General features: G+C 32.5%; 1 protein-coding gene across 1 annotated transcript in view; it reads left to right on the top strand.

Annotated features, from left to right (window-relative positions):
- The first annotated feature begins 829 nt into the window (after positions 1-829).
- Positions 830-19,771, top strand: part of LOC141478355 (maltase-glucoamylase-like) — a 63,797-nt gene continuing 44,855 nt past the window's right edge. Inside the window, exons 1-14 of the mRNA XM_074167442.1 lie at positions 830-956; positions 2,316-2,389; positions 5,099-5,219; positions 6,222-6,331; positions 7,717-7,868; positions 8,850-9,021; positions 10,155-10,254; positions 11,224-11,336; positions 12,962-13,087; positions 14,784-14,915; positions 16,134-16,253; positions 17,069-17,182; positions 18,376-18,460; positions 19,520-19,637. Of these exons, the coding sequence (XP_074023543.1) occupies positions 830-956; positions 2,316-2,389; positions 5,099-5,219; positions 6,222-6,331; positions 7,717-7,868; positions 8,850-9,021; positions 10,155-10,254; positions 11,224-11,336; positions 12,962-13,087; positions 14,784-14,915; positions 16,134-16,253; positions 17,069-17,182; positions 18,376-18,460; positions 19,520-19,637 (1,664 nt within the window). The remainder of the gene's footprint in view (positions 957-2,315; positions 2,390-5,098; positions 5,220-6,221; positions 6,332-7,716; positions 7,869-8,849; positions 9,022-10,154; positions 10,255-11,223; positions 11,337-12,961; positions 13,088-14,783; positions 14,916-16,133; positions 16,254-17,068; positions 17,183-18,375; positions 18,461-19,519; positions 19,638-19,771) is intronic.

The following is a 19,771-nucleotide window of genomic DNA, read 5'->3' as shown; positions in this document are numbered from 1 at the left end:
TCTAAGAATTATTCCAAATATCAGAATTATTCCAAATAACATAAGAATTATTCCGAATATAAGATTTATTCCAAATATATGAATTATTCAGAATCTAAAAATTAATCCGAATCTAAAAATTTTTCCAAATATAAGATTTATTCCAAATAATATAAGAATTATTCCAAATAATATAAGAATTATTCCAAATATAAGATTTATTCCAAATATATGAATTATTCAGAATATAAAAATTAATCCGAATCTAAGAATTTTTCCAAATCTAAGAATTATTCAGAATCTAAAAATTATTCCAAATATCAGAATTATTCAGAATATAAGAATTATTCCAAATAATATAAGAATTATTCCAAATATAAGATTTATTCCAAATATATGAATTATTCAGAATATAAAAATTAATCCGAATCTAAGAATTTTTCCAAATCTAAGAATTATTCAGAATCTAAAAATTATTCCAAATATCAGAATTATTCAGAATATAAGATTTATTCCAAATAATATAAGAATTATTCCAAATAATATAAGAATTATTCCAAATGTCAGAATTATTCAGAATCTAAGAATTGTTTTGAATCTAAGAATTTTTCCAAATATAAAAATTTTTCCAAATATAAGAATTTTTCCAAATATAAGAATTATTTAGAGTATAAGAATTATTCCAAATAATATAATGAATATTCAGAATATAAGAATTATTCCAAATATAAGAATTATTCCATTTGGCCCTTGAAATAACGAGTGAGGGGACGTGATTTAAGACTGGAATAATTTCTAGAATTTCCCCCAGAATTGTCGGGTTTGGTTTCCTTCCACGACGGGGCCGAAGATGGCGAAGAAGAAGAAATTCAGCAATTTGGAAATTACCCTCATCGTCCTCTTCTGCCTGGTGGTGGCCGTGGCCTGCGCCCTCATCGGCGTCTTGGCCACCAGGGAGACCCCCGCCCAAAACGCCGGTAAGGGATGAATTTTGCCGCTAAATTTCCCCTCGGGAAATTTGGGGATCTGTTTGATTTAAAGAAAAAAAAAAAAAAGAAAAAAAAAAGTTTATTTTTTATATTTCTTTTTAAATTTTATTTTATTTAAACCTATTTTTTAAAAAATATAAAAATTTCTAGAAATATTTTAAAGTATCTAAAATTTTCTAGAAACATTTAAAAGATCTAAAAATTTCTAGAAATATTTCAAATAGACATGCTTTTAAAAAGTTTATTTTTTTATTTCTTTTTATATTTTTTATTTCATTTTATTTAAACCTACTTTTAAAAATATCTAAAAATTTCTAGAAATATTTTAAAGTATCTAAAAATTTCTAGAAACATTTAAAAGAACTAAAAATTTCTAAAAATATTTCAGAGACATGCTTTTAAAAAGTTTATTTTTGTATTTCTTTTTATATTTTTTATTTCATTTTATTTAAACCTACTTTTTAAAATATCTAAAAAATTCTAGAAATATTTTAAAGTATCTAAACATTTCTAGAAATATTTCAAATAGATATGCTTTTAAAAAGTTTATTTTTTATATTTCTTCTTATATTTTTAATTTATTTTATTTTATGTGAACCTACTTTTAAAAATACCTAAAAATTTCTGGGAATATTTTAAAATATCTAAAAATTTCTAGAAATATTTCAAATATCTAAAAATTTCTAAAAATATTTCAAATAGACGTTTTAAAAAAGTTTAAATTTTATATTTTTTTGTTTAAACCTATTTTTTAAAATATCTAAAAATTTCAAGAAATATTTAAAATATCTAAAACTTTTTCGAAATATTTCAAACAGCCATGTTTAAAATAGAAATGATAATATAATCAAAAATTAAACTATTTCTAAAAATATGCTATGCCATAATATATGATATCAAAATATATTTAAAAGATGTATTTTTTGATAAAATTGCATAGAAATATACAATAATGAAGACATATTTCCATGTGATATATAAATACGTAATAAATCATTAAATATATAATATAAAATGTATAAGAATATAACGTATAATATATGTTATTTAATATTTAATATTTAATACATAGTATATAACATATATCATATAACATATATGATATATAAAATATAAAATATAAAATATAAAATATAATAGATAATAGATAATAGATATATATTTAATATTTAATATTCAATATATAAATAAATTAAATTTATAATATATAAATAAATAATAATCAAAGGGTAACAATTTGGGAAAAATGGTTAAAAAGACGTTAAAATGTTAATAAAAATGCGAATAATTGAAATTTCGGAGCTGACCCCCCCCCCCCCACCCCCCCCATTTCTCTCTTCCCCCCAGAATTCTCCCCGAATTGCCCCACCCTGAGCGTGGAGGAGCGCATCGACTGCATCCCCGACCAAGTCGCCACCAAGGTCTGTAAAAATTAGCAAAAAAAAAGCAAAAAAAGGCAAAAAAGAGCAGTAATCCCATAATTTTTTTCCTCGGGAGATTAAATTCCTCCCATTTCATACCAAAAAAATGGGGCGGGGGATAAATTCCTCATGGGACAAATTATTCTCATTTAATAACAAAAAGAAATTACCTCGTTTATAGCAGAAAAGGGTTTTTTCAACTATTTTTCAACAATCAAATTCTTTAATTTTTTTTTGGTGATGATAATCACCAATTTAAGCCATTTCCGCCCATTATCGAGAGGGTTTTTTTCTCCTCCCGGGGAGCGGCAGGAAAATCCGTCCCATGGGTTGAAAGTGAAGTTGGGGGCGAAATTGGGCCGACACCAAGCGATTTGGAAATTAATTTGGAAAATGGGAAATTGGGAAATTTAGGAAGTCGGAAAATTGGAAATGTGGAAAAATTGAAATGTGGAGATTTGGAAATTTAAAAAGTCGGAAAATTGGAAATTTGGAAATTCGGAAAAAATGGAAATGTGGAAATTTGGAAATTTAAAAAGTCGGAAAATTGGAAATTTGGAAAAATTGGAAATGTGGCAATTTGGAAAAATTGAAATGCGGCAATGTGGGAATTTAAAAAGTCGGGAAAATTGGAAATGTGGAAAATTTGAAATTTCGAAAAATTAAAATGTGGTAATTTTAAAAGTCAGGAGATTGGGAATGTGGAAATTTGGGAAAACTGACATTTGGATATTTTGAAATTTGGAAAAAAATGACGTTTTGAAATTTCAAAGTTTGGAAATTTGGAAAAAGTACTTTTTTTTTCCTAGCGTGATGTCAGATATTAAAATCCCCCTAAAAATGACCTCATCGTGAAGTAGAACATTTTTTTGGGCCGTAATATCACGATATTGGAGCAAATCGAGTCTTGGCCAAAAAAGGAGCTCGGGATTTTGGGGAAAAAAAAAAAAAAAAAGTAGAATTATTTCAATTTTCCAGCAAAACCCGTCATAAAATACCATTTTCTGGGATTTGGCCAAGAAAAGCGGGATCAAAGGTCACCCCGGGGGAAGAGGCTGCTTTCCCGGGAGGAGGCTCCGTCGGGTTAAACTTTAATTAATGCCCCGGAGCCGGGGAGCGAGGTTAATTATTAACTTCTAGTTAATTACTTCATTATTTAAATCTCTTTAGTATTAAAGAGATAATGAAACTTTAATATTAAAGCGATAATAAGCATTAAGTTATTAAATTAGACTTTAATATTAAGGGTATGATTTGATATGAGCATTAAATCATTAATTAATAATTTAATATTAACGTCGAAGTTAGGATTTAATATTTTTATATTTAATTCAATTTATATGTTTGATTTCCAAATTATATTTCCACGTTTCTAATATATAGTATATTATAGGATTACAGAATAAATTATGCCATAAGTTTATTTATAATTTATATTTATTTATTGTTTCAATACTAGAATATATTGAAATACATATATTATTTATAGAATATATTTCTAAAATATATAATATTTATATTTTATATTTCATTAAATTTATGTTTTATGTATATATTTATATATAATTTATTTTTATATAATATATTATATATCATATAATATAATCATATCATATAATATATAGTAAATTTTATATTTTAATATATTATATTTCTTATATAGAGAGTATATATTATATTTCTATATAATATATCGATAAATGTATTTATATATTATATTTTCGTATTTATAATACGTAGTATACTATTACATGATATATTATGCTATAAATTTCCTTATATTTTTATATTATAAAATTGTAAATATTACGAATAATCATAATAAGAAATAAATAATAAACAACAATTATACAATTAGAAATATTTTTATAATCTATAGAAAATATTTCTAACCTAGATAATATTTATATATTCCATTATTTAGATAAATTTATACTTATTTAGATCATAGATATTTGTACTTTAGATTATTAATTACATAAATTTGTACTTAGATCATATAGATTTATACTTATTTAGATTATTATTTAGATAAATTTCAACCATAGTTATATATTCTTTATATGTCAATTTATATTGTTTATAGAAAACATTTATAGAAATGTTTAATATATTTATTATTTATTCATTTTATATATTTATATATATTTTATATTTATGGATTTTTATATATTTATATAAAAATATATATGAATTTATACATTATATAGTACATATATTATTATATATTATATATTGATATATTAATATTATATATTAATATATTCTATCTTATTATATGATACATATATTATAGACTCATTATATTATATATTGTAATATTAATTATAATTATAAGAATACTATAATAAATATAGAATAAATGCAATTATAAACAAACATAAATAGAAATAAAAGAAATTAGAAATAGAAATAGAAATAGAAATAGAAATAGAAATAGAAATAGAAATAGAAATAGAAATAGAAACAGAAATAGAAATGGAAATATATATAAAAGCGAGTATAAATAAAGATAATTATATTGTATTTTATAATAATATTGAATCTCTTCTATATATTAATTCCGAATCGAATCTATTAGGAATTATACGAATCTCTCGTTCCAATAACGCTAGAAGGATATTTTTAAATACAACCGCACTGTTTCTGCGGGGGCTCCGCGCCAACCCGCGCTCTCTCGCTCTCTCTCCCCCCCCCCCCCCCGCGCAGAGCCTCTGCTCCCTCCGCGGCTGCTGCTGGAACCCGCGGAGCGACCCCAGCGTCCCCTGGTGCTTCTTCTCCGCCCAGCACGGGTACCGCCGCCAGGGGGCGCTGCGGGACACCCCCCAGGGTAAGGGGGGGTCGGGGGGGGGACACCCCCCAGGGTAAGGGGGGGTCGGGGGGGGACACCCCCCGGGGTAAGGGGACACACACACACCCCCCGGGGTAAGGGACACACACACACACCCCCCAGGGTAAGGGGGGGTCGGAGGGGGGACACCCCCCAGGGTAAGGGGGGGACACACACCCCCCAAGGGTACGGGGGGTTGCGGGGGGACACCCCCAGGGTGCAGGAGGGGGGGGGGAAGTGGAACACCCCCAAAGGTGCGGGAAGGGGGGGGGAAGGGAAGGGGGGGGACACACGTTTCGTTTCTTTTCTTTCTTTCTTTTCTTTTCTTTTTTCTTTTCTTTTCTTTTCTTTTCTTTTCTTTTCTTTTCTTTTCTTTTCTTTTCTTTTCTTTTCTTTTCTTTTCTTTTCTTTTCTTTTCTTTTCTTTTCTTTTCTTTTCTTTTCTTTTTTCTTTTCTTTTCTTTTTTCTTTTCTTTTCTTCTTTCCCCTTTTTAATTTATGTAATTTTTTTCTTTTATTTCCTTTATTTAATTTATTTTTCTTTTCTTTTATTTCCTTTTTTAAATTTATTTTTTTTTCTTTTCTTTTCTTTCCCTTTTTAAATCTATTGAATTTATTTCCCTTTTCTTTTATTGCCCTTTTAAAATTTAATTTATTTCCCTTTTTTTCCCTTTTTTATTTCCTCCTTTTATTTTCCTTTTTTAATTTATTTAATTTTTTTCCCTTTTATTTCCCTTTTTAAATCTATTCGATTCATTTTCTTTTACTTTATTTCCCCTTTGTAATTTATTTAATTTATTTTTCTTTTATTTCCCTTTTTAATTTATTTAATTTTTTTCCCTTTTATTTCCCTTTTTAAATCTATTCAATTTATTTCCCTTTTCTTTTATTGCCCTTTTTTTTTTTTTTTAACTTTTACCTTTGTTTTACCCTCCTCCCTCGTCCCCTCCCCTCTCCCCCCCCCTCCTCCGCGTTGTCTCCCGCCCCCCCCCCCCCCCCGCAGGTTTCGAGGCGTCTCTGACGCGTCTCTCCGCGCCCTCGCTCTTCGGGGGGGACGTTCCGCGCCTCCTCCTCACGGCGCAGCACCAGAGCCCCTCCCGCTTCCGCTTCAAGGTGCGCATCACCCCCCCCCCCCATCACCACCCCCCCTCCGCGGGGGCTCAAACACCTGGGGGGGAGGGGGCGCGGGGGGGGGAGCGAATCTGCCCAAATCCGCGGATTGGGGGCTGGGGGGAGGGGGCTGCTCCGCGGGGTTTGTGGGATTTGGGGTTTTTTTTTTCCTTGTTTCTTGTTTGTTTGGGGTTTTTTCCTTCTTTTTTTCTTGTTTCTATTTTCTCTTTTGTCTTTTCTGACTTTTTCCTTTTTCTTTCTTTATTTTTATTTTTTCTTTATTTTTTTCTTTCCTTTTTTGTTTTTCTTTTTTCTTTCCTTTTATTCTTTCTCTTTTTTCTTTTCTCCTTTCTATTTTTCTTCCTTTTTTCTTTCTTTTTATTTTTCTTCCTTTTTTCTTTTTCCTTTCTTTTCTTTTTTCTTATTCTCCTTTTTTCTCTTTCTTCTTTATTCTTTTTCTTTTGGTTTCTTTTTTCTTTTCTGTTATTTTTTCTTTTCTTTCCTTTTTTCCTTTTTTTTATTCTTTTTTATTGTTCTTATATACTTTTTCCTTTTTTCTTTTCTTCTTATTTCATTTTTTAATTTTTTCTTCTTTTTCTTTTTTTCTTTTTTCTTGTTCTTTTTCTTTTTTCCTTCATCTTCTTCTTTCTTCTTTACTTTTTTGCTTCTTTTTTCTTCTTCTTTTCTTTCCTTCCTCTTTTTCTTCTTTCTTATTTTTTCTTCTCTTTTCTTCTTTTTCTTCTTCTTCTTTCTTCTTTTCTTCTTTCCTTCTTTTTTCTTCTTTTTTCTTTTCTTTCCTTCTTTTTTTTCTTCTTCTTTCCTTTCTTGTTAGCCTTTTTTTCTTCTTCTTTTTTCTTCTTTTTCTTCTTTTTCTTCTTTTTTTTTCTATCTTTTTTTCTTAATTTTTTTTTTTTCCATCTATTTTTCTTCCCCTTTTTTCCTTCCTCTTTTTCCTTTTAATTCTCGGGGGGCTGGAGGAGGTTTCCCACACATTTTCCTGCTGACGATCCAGCAGCGGGGCCGGGTTTGGCTTCAGGGGAGGGGGGGACGACGAGGCGGGACCCCCGGAAACCCGGAAAACGAGCTGCTGAGGAGAGGCTGGGTGCTTTCCCGGGGAGGAAATTCCCCTCAGATCAAGCAAAAATGGGAAAATCCCTCAATTCTACCCCCCAAAAAAGAGGGTGGGTGGGTTTACAAAGTCTTAATTGCGTCACTTATTGCTGTTGACACTTTTCCAGGCTGTTTTGGGTGGGTTTGGGGTTTTTTGGGTTGTTTTTTTGTTTTTTTTTTTTTGGCCAAGTCAAATTTGGTGGCTGTGAAAAAAATGTTAAAACGAGGCATTATTTTCAAATTTCAAATTATTTATCTTCTTCTTGGAACCCTTCTAGATCACCGACCCCGAGAAGCAGAGGTTCGAAGTCCCCCATGAGCACGTGGGACCTTTCAGTGGCCCCGCGGCCTCCGACAGAAAATACCAAGTGGAAGTCCAGGAAGAGCCCTTCGGCATCAAGGTGACCCGAGCGAGCAACGGAAAAGTTCTGTGAGTAAAATTTGGGGCTTTTTAGCCCTAAATTGGTGATGCCTTGCATTAGGTTCCCTCTCGGCCACGGGAGCTCCGGCTTCTCTTCTTTTGGTGGATAAAGAGGATGGAAGGACTTTTTCCACCTAAAATTTGGGAGATGGCAAGGTTCATCTCAATGGCGTTGGGTTCTGGAATGTTCTTTTGGTGGATAAAGAGGATGGAATTACTTTCTCCACATCAAATTTGGGAGATGAGGAGGTTCATCTCACTGGGGTTGGGTTCTGGGACCTCCTTTTGGTGGAGAAACAGGATGGAAGGGCTTTTTCCACACAAAATCTGGGGGAAGAGGAGGTTCATCTCAATGGCGTTGGGTTCTGGGACCTTCTTTTGGTGGATAATGAGGATGGAAGGATTTTTTCCACCTAAAATTTGGGAGAAGGGGAGGTTCATCGCAAAGGCGTAGGGTTTTGGCACGTTCTTTTGGTGGATAAAGAGGATGGAAGGACTTTTTCCTCATCAAATCTGGGAGACGAGGAGGTTCATCTCACCAGGTTTTGGGTTCTGGGACCTCCTTTTGGTGGATAATAAGGATTGACGGACTTTTTCCACCTAAAATTTGGGAGATGAGGAGGTTTATCTCTATGGGGTTGGGTTCTGGGACCCAACCATTCATTTAATTTCATTTCATTTTATTATTATTTGACAATAAATTAACTCTAATCCATTTAAGTCGCATCTTATGCTTTTGGTGAGAAAAACTTCACAATTTCTAACTTATGATTTCAAACAGCCGCTGTTTTCCCCCCATTTGGGGGGGGGGGCGATGGGGATGTGTGACCCAAGGAGCCGCGACGACGAAGCTTCGTTAAATAACAGGGGGGGGGGGATTTTCTTTTTTGGGGGGGTGTGTGTTTATGGATATCGAGGGGTCCCACCTGGATTGGGGGTGGGGGATTTTTTTTTTTTTTTTCCCCTGATTTTTCCTCTTTTTTGGGGCAGGTTGGACACCACCATCGGGCCCCTGATCTTCTCGGAGCAGTTCCTGCAGCTCTCCATCCGCCTCCCCAGCCCCCGCCTCTACGGGGTGGGGGAGCAGGTCCACAAGCGCTTCCAGCACGACCTCAACTGGAGGACCTGGCCCATGCTCAGCCGCGACACCGCCCCTTCCGGGGTAAATTATACCTTTTTTGGGAGTTTTTATCTTATTTTCCTTCTTTTCCGGAAAATTCCTTGAAAATCTGCCTTGAAATCCGCCGGGTGGTTGGGTTTTCCCCCCCTTAAAACTTGCCCCGGGTCGTAAAATGGGAGATGGCGCTGAGTGAAATTCCTCTTGGAACAGCGAAATTCTGAAATATTCTTATAAATTCCTAAATATTCCTAAATATTCCTATAAATTCCTTCAAACTCCTAAATATTCCCGTATATGCCTAAATATTCCTATAAGTTCCTATAAATTCCTAAATATTCCTATAAATATTCCCATAAATTCCTAAATATTCCTAGAAATATTCCTATAAACTCCTAAATATTCCTATAAATTTCCAGAAATTCCCATAAATTCCTAAATATTTCTATAAATGCCTTTATATTCCCACACATTCATAAATATTTCTATAAATACCTATAATTTCCTAAATATTCCTATAAATTCCTAAAAAGGCCTATAACTTCCTAAATATTTACTCACATTCCTAAATATTTTTATAAATTCGCATAAATTCCTAAATATTCCCATAAATTCCTAATAATTCCTAATAATTCCCACAAATTCCTAAATATTCCTATAAATTGCTATAAATTCCTATATATTCCCATAAATTCCCAATAATTCCTATAAATTCTTAGAAATGCCCATAAATTTCTATAAATTCCTAAATATTCCTGTAATTCCTAAATATTCACATAAATTCCTATTTTTAGAAATTCCCATAAATTCCTAAATATTCCTGTAAATTCCTAAATATTCCCACAAATTCCTATATATTCCTATAAATTACTATAAATTCCTAAATATTCCCATAAATTCCTAAAAATGCCTATAAATTCCTAGAAATATTCCCATGAGTTCCTAAATATTCCCATAAATTCCTAAGAATTCCTATAAATTCCTAAATACTCCTATAAATTCCTAAATATTCGCACACATGCTTAAATATTTTTATAAATTCCTATAAATTCCCCAAAATTCCCAAAGGCCACACATTTTGGGGTGCACACAGTTCCTGATTTTTTTTTTTTTTTAAATTTTGGGTTTGGTTTTTTTTATTATTATTGAATCAGCTTTTTTTAAAATTTTCCCTTCAGAACGTGGAGAATTTGTACGGCGTCCAGACCTTCTTCTTGTGTTTGGAAGACAACACCGGGGCCTCTTTTGGAGTTTTCTTGATGAACAGCAACCCCATGGGTAAGGACGGCGTCTCCTTAAATATTTTCGTTAAATTTCTTATTTAAATTATTTTATTGAAAGATTTTAGTTAAATAATTTTATTTAATTATTTAAATTAAAATTCTTATTTAGATTATTATTAAATTTAATTATTATTATATTTAAATTTCTTATTTAGATTCTTTTATTTAAAGATTTTATTTAAATGATTTTATTTAAAGATTTTATTTAAATGATTTTATTTAAATGATATTTTACTTAAATATTTTATTTAAATGATCTGCCACGACCTGGGGAAGAATTTCCTCTCCACAGCCCTAAGTATTGCAAAAAATATAAATATTTTTTAAATAATCTGCGGGATTTTACGGCAGGATCCTGCTGAGCCGATGTAGATTTTTTTTTTTCCTTTAAAAAAAATAGTCACGTGTCAAATTTGGAAGAAAATTGTCTTAAAATCAGCCTTTTTTTTTTTTCAATTTACTGGCGTTTCCTACGCCAGCAGCGTTACGGTTGTATCTCAAGACTGGCGTCATCCACTTTGTGCCCTTTTTTTGTTCGCGTTCAGGGACGTTTTGGCCCAAATTCTTAAAATCTGAGCCTAAATTGATACTGAGCCTCGCGTGTAAAAATATTTTCCCTGAGAAATAGAGAGATTTGGATTCTTAATGAATATTCAAGCGCCTCGAGACACGAATTTAATGAGAAGAACTTGTGCCGTCGGATTTCTCTTCTTTTTCCGTAAAGGAATGTAAATATGGACGATTTTAGGAAAAAAATTAATAAAGAAATGAAATTTTCCCACCTGTAGCGGGAATCCGGTAGCGCTTTTGGGGTTTCCTTGGATATTTTTGCTTGATTTTTTTTTTCTCCCCCCCCCCGAATTTTCCCTCTTTCCTCTCGGTGCGGGGGTTCTTTGCGATGTAGGTCAATATCCCAAATTTGATTTTTTTTTGCGGGGGGGGGGGGGATTTTTTTTGCTCGCAGAGTTCTCCCTGCAGCCGGCGCCCGCCGTCACCTACAGGACCATCGGTGGAATTCTGGATTTTTACGTCTTTTTGGGAGACACCCCCGAGCAAGTGGTGCAGGAGTACGTGCAGGTACGTGGGGGGGTGCGGGGGGGACCCCCAACCTCGGGGGGGGGGGGGGGGGGGGAGGGGGAGAGATCCCCCAACCTCAGGGAGGCTCAAAGGCACCTCTTGATCCTCCTGCTTTGGCCAAGACCTTGGAGATCTCCAGCCTCCGGCGTCTTCTCCCCAGAAATGACACGTTGAAGATTTTGGGGTGTTTTTTTTTTAAAGTTTGCTTTCCCTCTCCCCACCCCCCCCATTTCCACGTCGCTTCACTATTTTATTGATCCAAAATTAGTCCAAAATTAATCCAAAGTTAGTCCAAAAGTAATTCAAAATTAATCCAGAATTAATCCAAAGTTAGACCAAAATTAGTCCAAAATTAATCTAAAATTGGTCCAAAGTTAGTCCAAACTTAATCAAAAGTTAATTCATATTGATCCAAAGTGCGTCCAAAATTAGTCCGGAGTTAGCCCAAAATTAATCAAAAATTATCCAAAACTAATGCAAAATTAGTCCAAAGTTAGTTCAAAATTAGTCCAAAATTAATCCAAAATTGATCCAAAGTTAGTCCAAAGTTAATCCAAAATTAATCAAAAATTAATCCAAAATTGGTCCAAAGGTAGTCCAAAATTAATCAAAAGTTAATCCATTTTGTTCCAAAGTGCGTCCAAAATTAGTCCAAATTTAGCCCAAAATTAATCAAAAATTATCTAAAATTAATCCAAAATTAGTCCAAAGTTAGTTCAAAATTAGTCCAAAATTAATCCAAAATTAATCCAAAATTGATCCAAAGTTAGTCCAAAGTTAATCCAAAATTTCCCATTTAGTTGGAATTTTGGGGACCAAACGCGTGTTTTGATGCCATCTTAAAAAAAGGAGTTGAGAAATTTAAAACAGGGTTAAATTTACTTCTTCCAGTACCTTAAATATTTAAATTTAAACTAAAAACTTTACCTTCCATTCCAATTTTCATGCAGTTTCCCCTTATTTTGATCAGCACCAATTTTTTTTAGGTTAATTCCGCGTTTTTTTGTCATTTTGCCTCTTCCTGGTAATTCTGCTCTTTGGGTTGGGGGGGTGAAATTACCAAAAATTATCGTTTAAATAAAGGATAAAATAAATTCTCCATAAATGAAAATACCTGAAAATGAGAATATAAACAACCTGAGAAAAAAAGATATTATTAAATCGAAGAATTTGCTCTTTTTGGGGGGTGAGAAAGTAAATAAATGGGGGCGACGGGAGGAAGTGGAACGAGGGGGCAATTTTCTATAGTATTAATGTAATTTAATAACTTTATCTGTAAAATTGGGGTATTTATACGGAGTTTTGGTGTCATTTTCATGGTTTTATTTATTTAAATAAATAAAAAATATTTATCATGAATTAATAATATTTAAATAAAATATTTACTATGAATTAATAATATTTAAATAATTTAACAAATAAAATTTAAATGAAATTTAAATAATATTTATTATTGATATTTTTTAAAATAAACAGAAAAATCCATCTATAAGAAAATACATCAAAAATGGAAATGCGCTTTGTGGCTCTTGAGTTGAAATCTGGGATTTGAGGGAGAATTTAGGGGATTCTAAAAAAAAAAAAAAAAAAAGAAGAGGTCGATTTTTTTGGGGTTGAATTCGCAGTTTATCGGGTTGCCGGTGATGCCTTCCTATTGGTCGCTGGGCTTCCACCTCAGCCGCTACGACTACGGGTCCCTGGAGGAGGTGAAGGCCGTCGTGGAGCGGAACCGCGCCATCGAGCTCCCCTACGTGAGTAAAAAAATGGGGAATTTTCCCCTCCCCCCCCCTCCTCTCCAATTTTTTCAACGACACCCATTTTCACTTTCATTTTTTTTTTTCTCTATCTGAAACACCCGATTATTTTAAATGGCATTCGGTCCCGTCTTGTTTTGTTTCGTTTTGTTTTTTCCTGGAAGAAATAATTCAATTTTAATATTTCCGGCCAAAAGTCCATTCGTTTCAGCCCAAAATTCATTAGTTTCAGCCGAAAATCTATTCGTTTCAGCTGAAAATCTATTCATTTCAGTCGAAAATTCATTCGTTTCGGCCAGAAATTCATTCATTTCAGCCGAAATTCCATTCATTTCAGCCGAAAATTCATATGTTTCAGCCGAAAAATCATTCATTTCGGCCAAAAATTTATTCATTTTAGCGAAAATTCCTTCATTTTTTCTGGAAAATTTATTCTATTCAGCCAAAAATCCATTCATTTCAGCTAAAAATTCATTCATTTCAAGCGAAAATTCCTTCATTTTTCCGGAAAATTCCTTCATTTCATCCAAAATTCCATTTGTTTCAGCCAAAAACTCATTCGTGGGAATTTTGAATTTTGAAGAAGAATGTTCTTCAAAACTATTCTTGTTTTGGTGGAATTTTGAGGAATGTTCTTCATCTTCAAAATTCTTCTTTTGGGGTGGAATTTTGAAGAATGATGGTTTTTTTCAAAATTCTTCTTCTTTGGGGAAATTTTGAAGAATTTTAGAGGAATTTTGGAGAAGAACGTTCTCCTCCTTCAAAATTCTTCTTCAAGAATCTTCTTCAAAATTCTTCTTGTTTTGGAGAAATTTTGAAGATGAATGTTGTTCTTTGTCAAAATTCTGCTTGTTTTGAAGGAATTTTGAACAAAAATATTCTTCAAAATTCTTATTTTGGGGTGAAATTTTGAAAAATGTTTTTCTTCTTCAAAACTCTTCTTGTTTGGGGGAAATTCTGAAGAATGTTCTTTTTCAGAATTCTGCTTGTTTTGGAGGAATTTTGAACAAAAATCTTCAAAATTCTTCTTTTGGGGAAATTTTGAAGAAGAATGTTCTTTTTCAAAATTCTGCTTGTTTTGGAGGAATTTTGAAGGAAAATCTTCTCCTTCTTCAAAATTCTTCTTTTGGGGGTGTAATTTTGAAAAATGTTCTTCAAAATTCTGCTTTTGGGGGAGATTTTTAAGAAGAATGTTGTTCTTTTTCAGAATTCTTCTCATTTGGGGGAAATTTTGAAGAATGTTGTTCAAAATTCTTCTTTGGGGGAATTTTGAGGAATCTTTCTCTTTTTTAAAATTCTTCTTGTTTGGGGGAAATTTTGAAGAATGCTCTTTAAAATTCTTCTTTTGGTGGAATTTTGAAGAATGTTCTTCGTTTTCAAAATTCTCCTTGTTTTATTGGGATTTCGAAGAACGTTCTTCAAAATTATTCTTGTTTGGGGGGAGTTTTGAAGAACGTTCTTCAAAATTCTTCTTCTTTTGGGGGAATTCTGAAGAAGGATGTTGTTGTTCTTCAAAATCCTTCTTGTTTGGGGGAAATTTTTGAAGAAGAATGTTGTTCTTTTTCAAAATTCTACTCGTTTTGGAGGAATTTTGAAGGAAAATCTTCTCCTTCTTCAAAATTCTTCTTTTTTGGGGGTGGGATTCTGGGAAATCCCTGCCCCGGGGGGGTCTCACGCCCCGCTCTGCCCCCAGGACGTGCAGCACACCGACATCAACTACATGGAGGCCAAGAAAGACTTCACCTACGACAAAGTGAAGTTCAAAGATCTCCCCGGGTTTCGAGCGTACATGAACGAGAAAGGGCAAAAATACATCATCATCCTGGTACGCGTTTTGCTGGTTTTCTCCCCGTTTTAAATAGTGTCGTTAACAATAAATATATATTAATAAGTACATATTTTAAAATACATATATATTTTAATATCGATGTTGTTACGAGAGAGGCTTGTTCCTCTGGAGCTGCTGGAGAGAAGAAACAGTCGGTGGAGAGAATGGTTATATAGAAAATAGATATAAATTATATATACATTCTAAATTTTTTATTATTATTATTATTATTACTACTACTACTACTATTATTTTGCTACATGAGGCACCTTTCCTTGCATTTTCTGGGCTCTACCTACTCAGTGGAGAGAACCATTCGATACATTAGAAATACATTATTTATTTTCTTTATTTATTTCACTTTACTTTTTTTCTTTACTTTTATTCTTTACTTTTTCCTTTACTTTTTTCCTTCCATTTATTCTTTACTTTTTTCTTTACTTTTATTCTTTACTTTTTTCTTTACTTTTTTTTTACATTTTCCTTTAATTTTTCTTTATTTTTCTTTATTTTTTCTTTTATCTTTACTTTTTTCTTTACTTTTATCTTTACTTTTTTCTTTACTTTTGTTTTTTTATTTTTTATTTATGTTTCTTTAATTTTTCTTTGCTTTGTTCTTTAGTCTTTATTTTTTCTTTACTTTTTTCTTTAATTTTTCTTTACTTTTGTTTTTTTCTTTATGTTTTTCTTTAATTTTCCTTTACTTTTTTCTTTATTCTTTATTTTTTCTTTATTTTATCTTTACTTTTTTCTTTAATTTTTCTTTACTTTTATTCTTTATTTTATTCTTTACTTTTTTCTTTACTTTTGTTTTTTTTCTTTACGTTTTTCTTTAATTTTCCTTTACTTTTTTCTTTATTCTTTATTTTTTCTTTACTTTTATCTTTACTTTTTTCTTTACTTTTTCTTTACTTTTTTATTCACTTTTGTTCTTTACTTTTTCTTTGCTTTTTTCTTTAATTCTTTTCTTTTATTCTTTACTTTTTTCTTTACTTTTTCTTTACTTTTATTCTTTATTTTATTCTTTATCTTATTCTTTACTTTTTTCTTTCCTTTTACTTTTTCTTTACTTTTATTTTATTTGTTTTTATATATATATTTAAATATATATATACAGCTACATGAGACGTTGTCCCACGTAGCTGCCAGCCTCTACATAATCGGTGGAAAAACCCCCCAAATCGATTTCTTTTGGGTTGTTTTCCCTGTTTTTAGGATGCCGCCATCAGCACGGAGCCTCTGGTGGACGGTTCCCCCTACCCCGCCTACGAACGGGGCCAAAAGCTGGGAGTTTGGGTCAACGAGTCCGACGGGGTCACGCCGTTAGTGGGCCAGGTAATTACCCACTCCAAATTGGGCTGAATCTTCCCTTTTTTGGCTTTTCTCAAGATTTCACGACCTTTCCCGCTTTTAATCCATTTTTCTTCAAATGTTGATTTTCTTCACCTTTTGATTTGTCCAAAATTGAGCGATTTTGAAGGGAGGGGGGACTCGAGCAGCCGATGGGGGGTTGTGTTTCCACCAGGAAAATTCCTACATTTTTAGGGGTTTGGGGTAAAACTTGAATAATTTGAAAAGAATTTTGACTTCATATCCTAATTATTATTTCCAATGAAATATTTTTACAAAGCCCCTTTCTGCCCTCTTTCTGAGTGCGGATTTGATGATAATATATTTAATATGATTATTAATTCCTATACTAATTAATCCATTAATTCATATCCTAAATAATTAATTAATTCATATCCTAATTAATTCATTATTTGTAATTAAATGTTTTTACAATGCCACTTTCTGCCCTCTTTCTGAGCGTGGATTTGATGATAATACATTTAATGCCATTATTAATTCATTAATTGATATACTAATTCATATTAATTCAATACTAATATTAGTTCAGGGTGAGAATTCATAATAATTTACAATTAAAATTAATATGATTAATGATAATTGACGGCTCGAAACCCGTCTCCCAATCCCTCTCTTGCAAAACCAATAATCCCGAAATTTTACACCCAACTTTTTTTCCTCCCAGAGGAAAATTCGCCCGAATCCGAAGGAAATCTTTCGGCGAGGTCATCAATGGTTAAATTTACTTATTTCCCCTTTTTTGGGTGTGTGTGTGTGTGTGTGTTTTTATTTGACGGCAGGTCTGGCCGGGAAGAACCGTTTTCCCCGATTTCACCAGCCCCAAGAGCTCCCGCTGGTGGGTGGAGGAATGTCAATTATTTTACCAGCAAGTGCCCTACGACGGCATCTGGATCGTACGTAATTCCCCCCAAAAATTCCCCATTTTCCCCAAATTTTTTTTCCGGGGCTGGGGGCTGGATCGATTCCAAGGGAGGGTTTGTTTTTTTTTTTTCCCGAGGGTAGCCTCAAATTTGGGAGGGGATTTGTGTATTTTCTGCATGTTTTGCCGTGTTTTCTTGGGCATGTTTTCGATGCGTTCGGGTGAAATCCTTGATTTTCTGGGTTTTGTTGGAAATTTTGTTTATTAATATAATATAATATAATATAATATAATGTAATGTAATGTAATGTAATATAATAATAATATAATATAATATAATATAATATAATATAATATAATAATATAATATAATAATATAATATAATATAAAATATAATATAATATAATATAATATAATATAATATAATATAATAAAATATAACATAACATAACATAACATAATATAACATAACATAATATAATATAATATAATATAACATAATATAATATAATATAACACAACATAACATAATATAATATAACACAACATAACATAATATAATATAACATAATATAATATAATATCATATAATACAATATAATATAATACAATACAATACAATAAACATGATTTAATGTAATTTAGTGTAATAACAATTTTAATATAATTTAATTTATACGAGAACCGACCGGGACCGGGGTTGGAATTACGACCCCAACTTTAAATTTTAATAAACCGTATCTTTGGGGGAGAAAATATTTTATAAAAATTATTTAAAACTTATCAAAATTCCAGAATTTATCGAATTAAATTTATAAAAATTATAAAGAAGACCACCCTCCGTAGGATTTGGGGTTTTAACTCACTAAAGTCATTTTTTCAGGCCAGAGCAATTATTTTTTGTCCATATTGTGGGACTTGGGAATTAATTCCTCCAGTTTGGGTCGAACAACCACCAGCGCCGCTTAAAAATCACCATTTTGACATTCAGAAGGATATTATTCTGTTTTTTAAAAATTCGTTATTAATTTGCAAACCAACAAATTCCAGGAGGAGGAATTCAGCCCTTTATGAAGATTATCAAGTTGCTGTGAAGGGGGGGGGGGGGGGGTTGCACACAGATATTGGGCTGAAAACCAGAGGAATTGTTGCCGTGAGGAAGAAATAAAATTTGAAATTTGAAATTTGAATTGGGGATTTTGGGGTGTTTTGGTTTTTTTTTTCAGGATATGAACGAAGTCGCCAGCTTCATCCCGGGCTCAGTTAACGGCTGCGAACAGAACGACCTCAACTACCCCCCTTTCACGCCCCGTAAGTCCGTTGTCTTTAGGGAAAAAAACCCACAAACAATCCTATAAAAAATTCTAAATTTTGGTGAATTACTGTCCGAGGAGGTAAAAGGTTTAAATTCTTTATTAAATCGGGAATTTGTTGGCTGCCGGGACGTGGTCAGAGCAAATTATTCAGGAATTTGGGGTGTGGATTTTGGGTGAGTCCTTCCTCGTGTTCCAAATCCATCCTGGAGCTGGATTTAAGCTGATTGCATTGAAAAAATTAATGAAATTTAATGAAATTTAATAAAATTTAATAGAATTTAATGAAATTTAATAAAATTTAATGAAAGTAGTCTCCGGCTACTAAATCCACTACCCCCTGTCAATGAAGCTGCATTTTAGCAGCAATCGGGGAATTCTTTTGTTTGTGGGTGGTTTTTTTTAGAATTTTGAAGGTGTAAAAATGCCAGAATGTTGTAAAAATTCTTCTTGTTTTGGGTGAATTTTGAAGAATGTTGTTGTTTTTCAAAATTCTTCTTGTTTTGGAGGAATTTTGATTCTTGATTCTTGAAGAAGAAGATTCTTGATTCTTGATTCTTGATTCTTTCAAAGATTCTTGAAGAATCTTCTTCAAAATTCTTCTTGTTTTGGGTGAATTTTGAAGAATCTTCTTCTTCTTCAAAATTATTCTTCTTTTGGGGGAATTTTGAAGAAGAATGTTCTTCAAAATTTTTCTTGTTTTGGAAGAATCTTCTTCTTCTTCTTCAAAATTCTTTCTGTTTTCGAGGACTTTTGAAGAATGTTCTTCTATTTCAAAATTCTTCTTTTTTGGGGGGGAATTCTGGGGAATTTTGGGAAATTCCAACCCGGGGGGGTGGGGTGGGGTGTCTAACACCCCCCTCCACTCCACTCCCCCTTTTTGTGCAGCAAAAAGGCCAAAATTTCACGACTGTGCGTGGAGGAAAAGAGAAACACCGTTGTTTTTTGAGTAATTACTTGATTTTTGAAGAAATTTAATTTTTAAAAAAATAATAATTTAATTAAATCATTTTAAATGCCCTTCTGAATGTTTTGGTTTGTTTTTTTTTTCCTGCAGACGTGGTGGATCGGCTCCTCTTTTCCAAGACGGTCTGCATGGACGCGGTGCAGGAGTGGGGGAAACAATACGACGTTCACAACCTTTACGGCTACTCCATGACCCTCTCCACCAAAGAGTGAGGAATCCTCCTTAAAATTTTGGGGGAAAAAAAAAGGGGGGGGGGGGCGGGGGAGGGGCAGAGTAGAGCTATTTAGAGAAATTCAACAATTTCAGAATTTTCAGGAATTCAACAAGAACCGGCTTTGGGGA

The sequence above is a fragment of the Numenius arquata genome, unplaced genomic scaffold (assembly GCF_964106895.1).
Source record: "Numenius arquata unplaced genomic scaffold, bNumArq3.hap1.1 HAP1_SCAFFOLD_611, whole genome shotgun sequence".
NCBI classification, from domain to species: Eukaryota; Metazoa; Chordata; class Aves; order Charadriiformes; family Scolopacidae; genus Numenius; species Numenius arquata.
The sequence above is the reverse complement of the archived record's forward strand: the minus strand, read 5'-3'. Positions and strand labels throughout refer to the sequence as shown.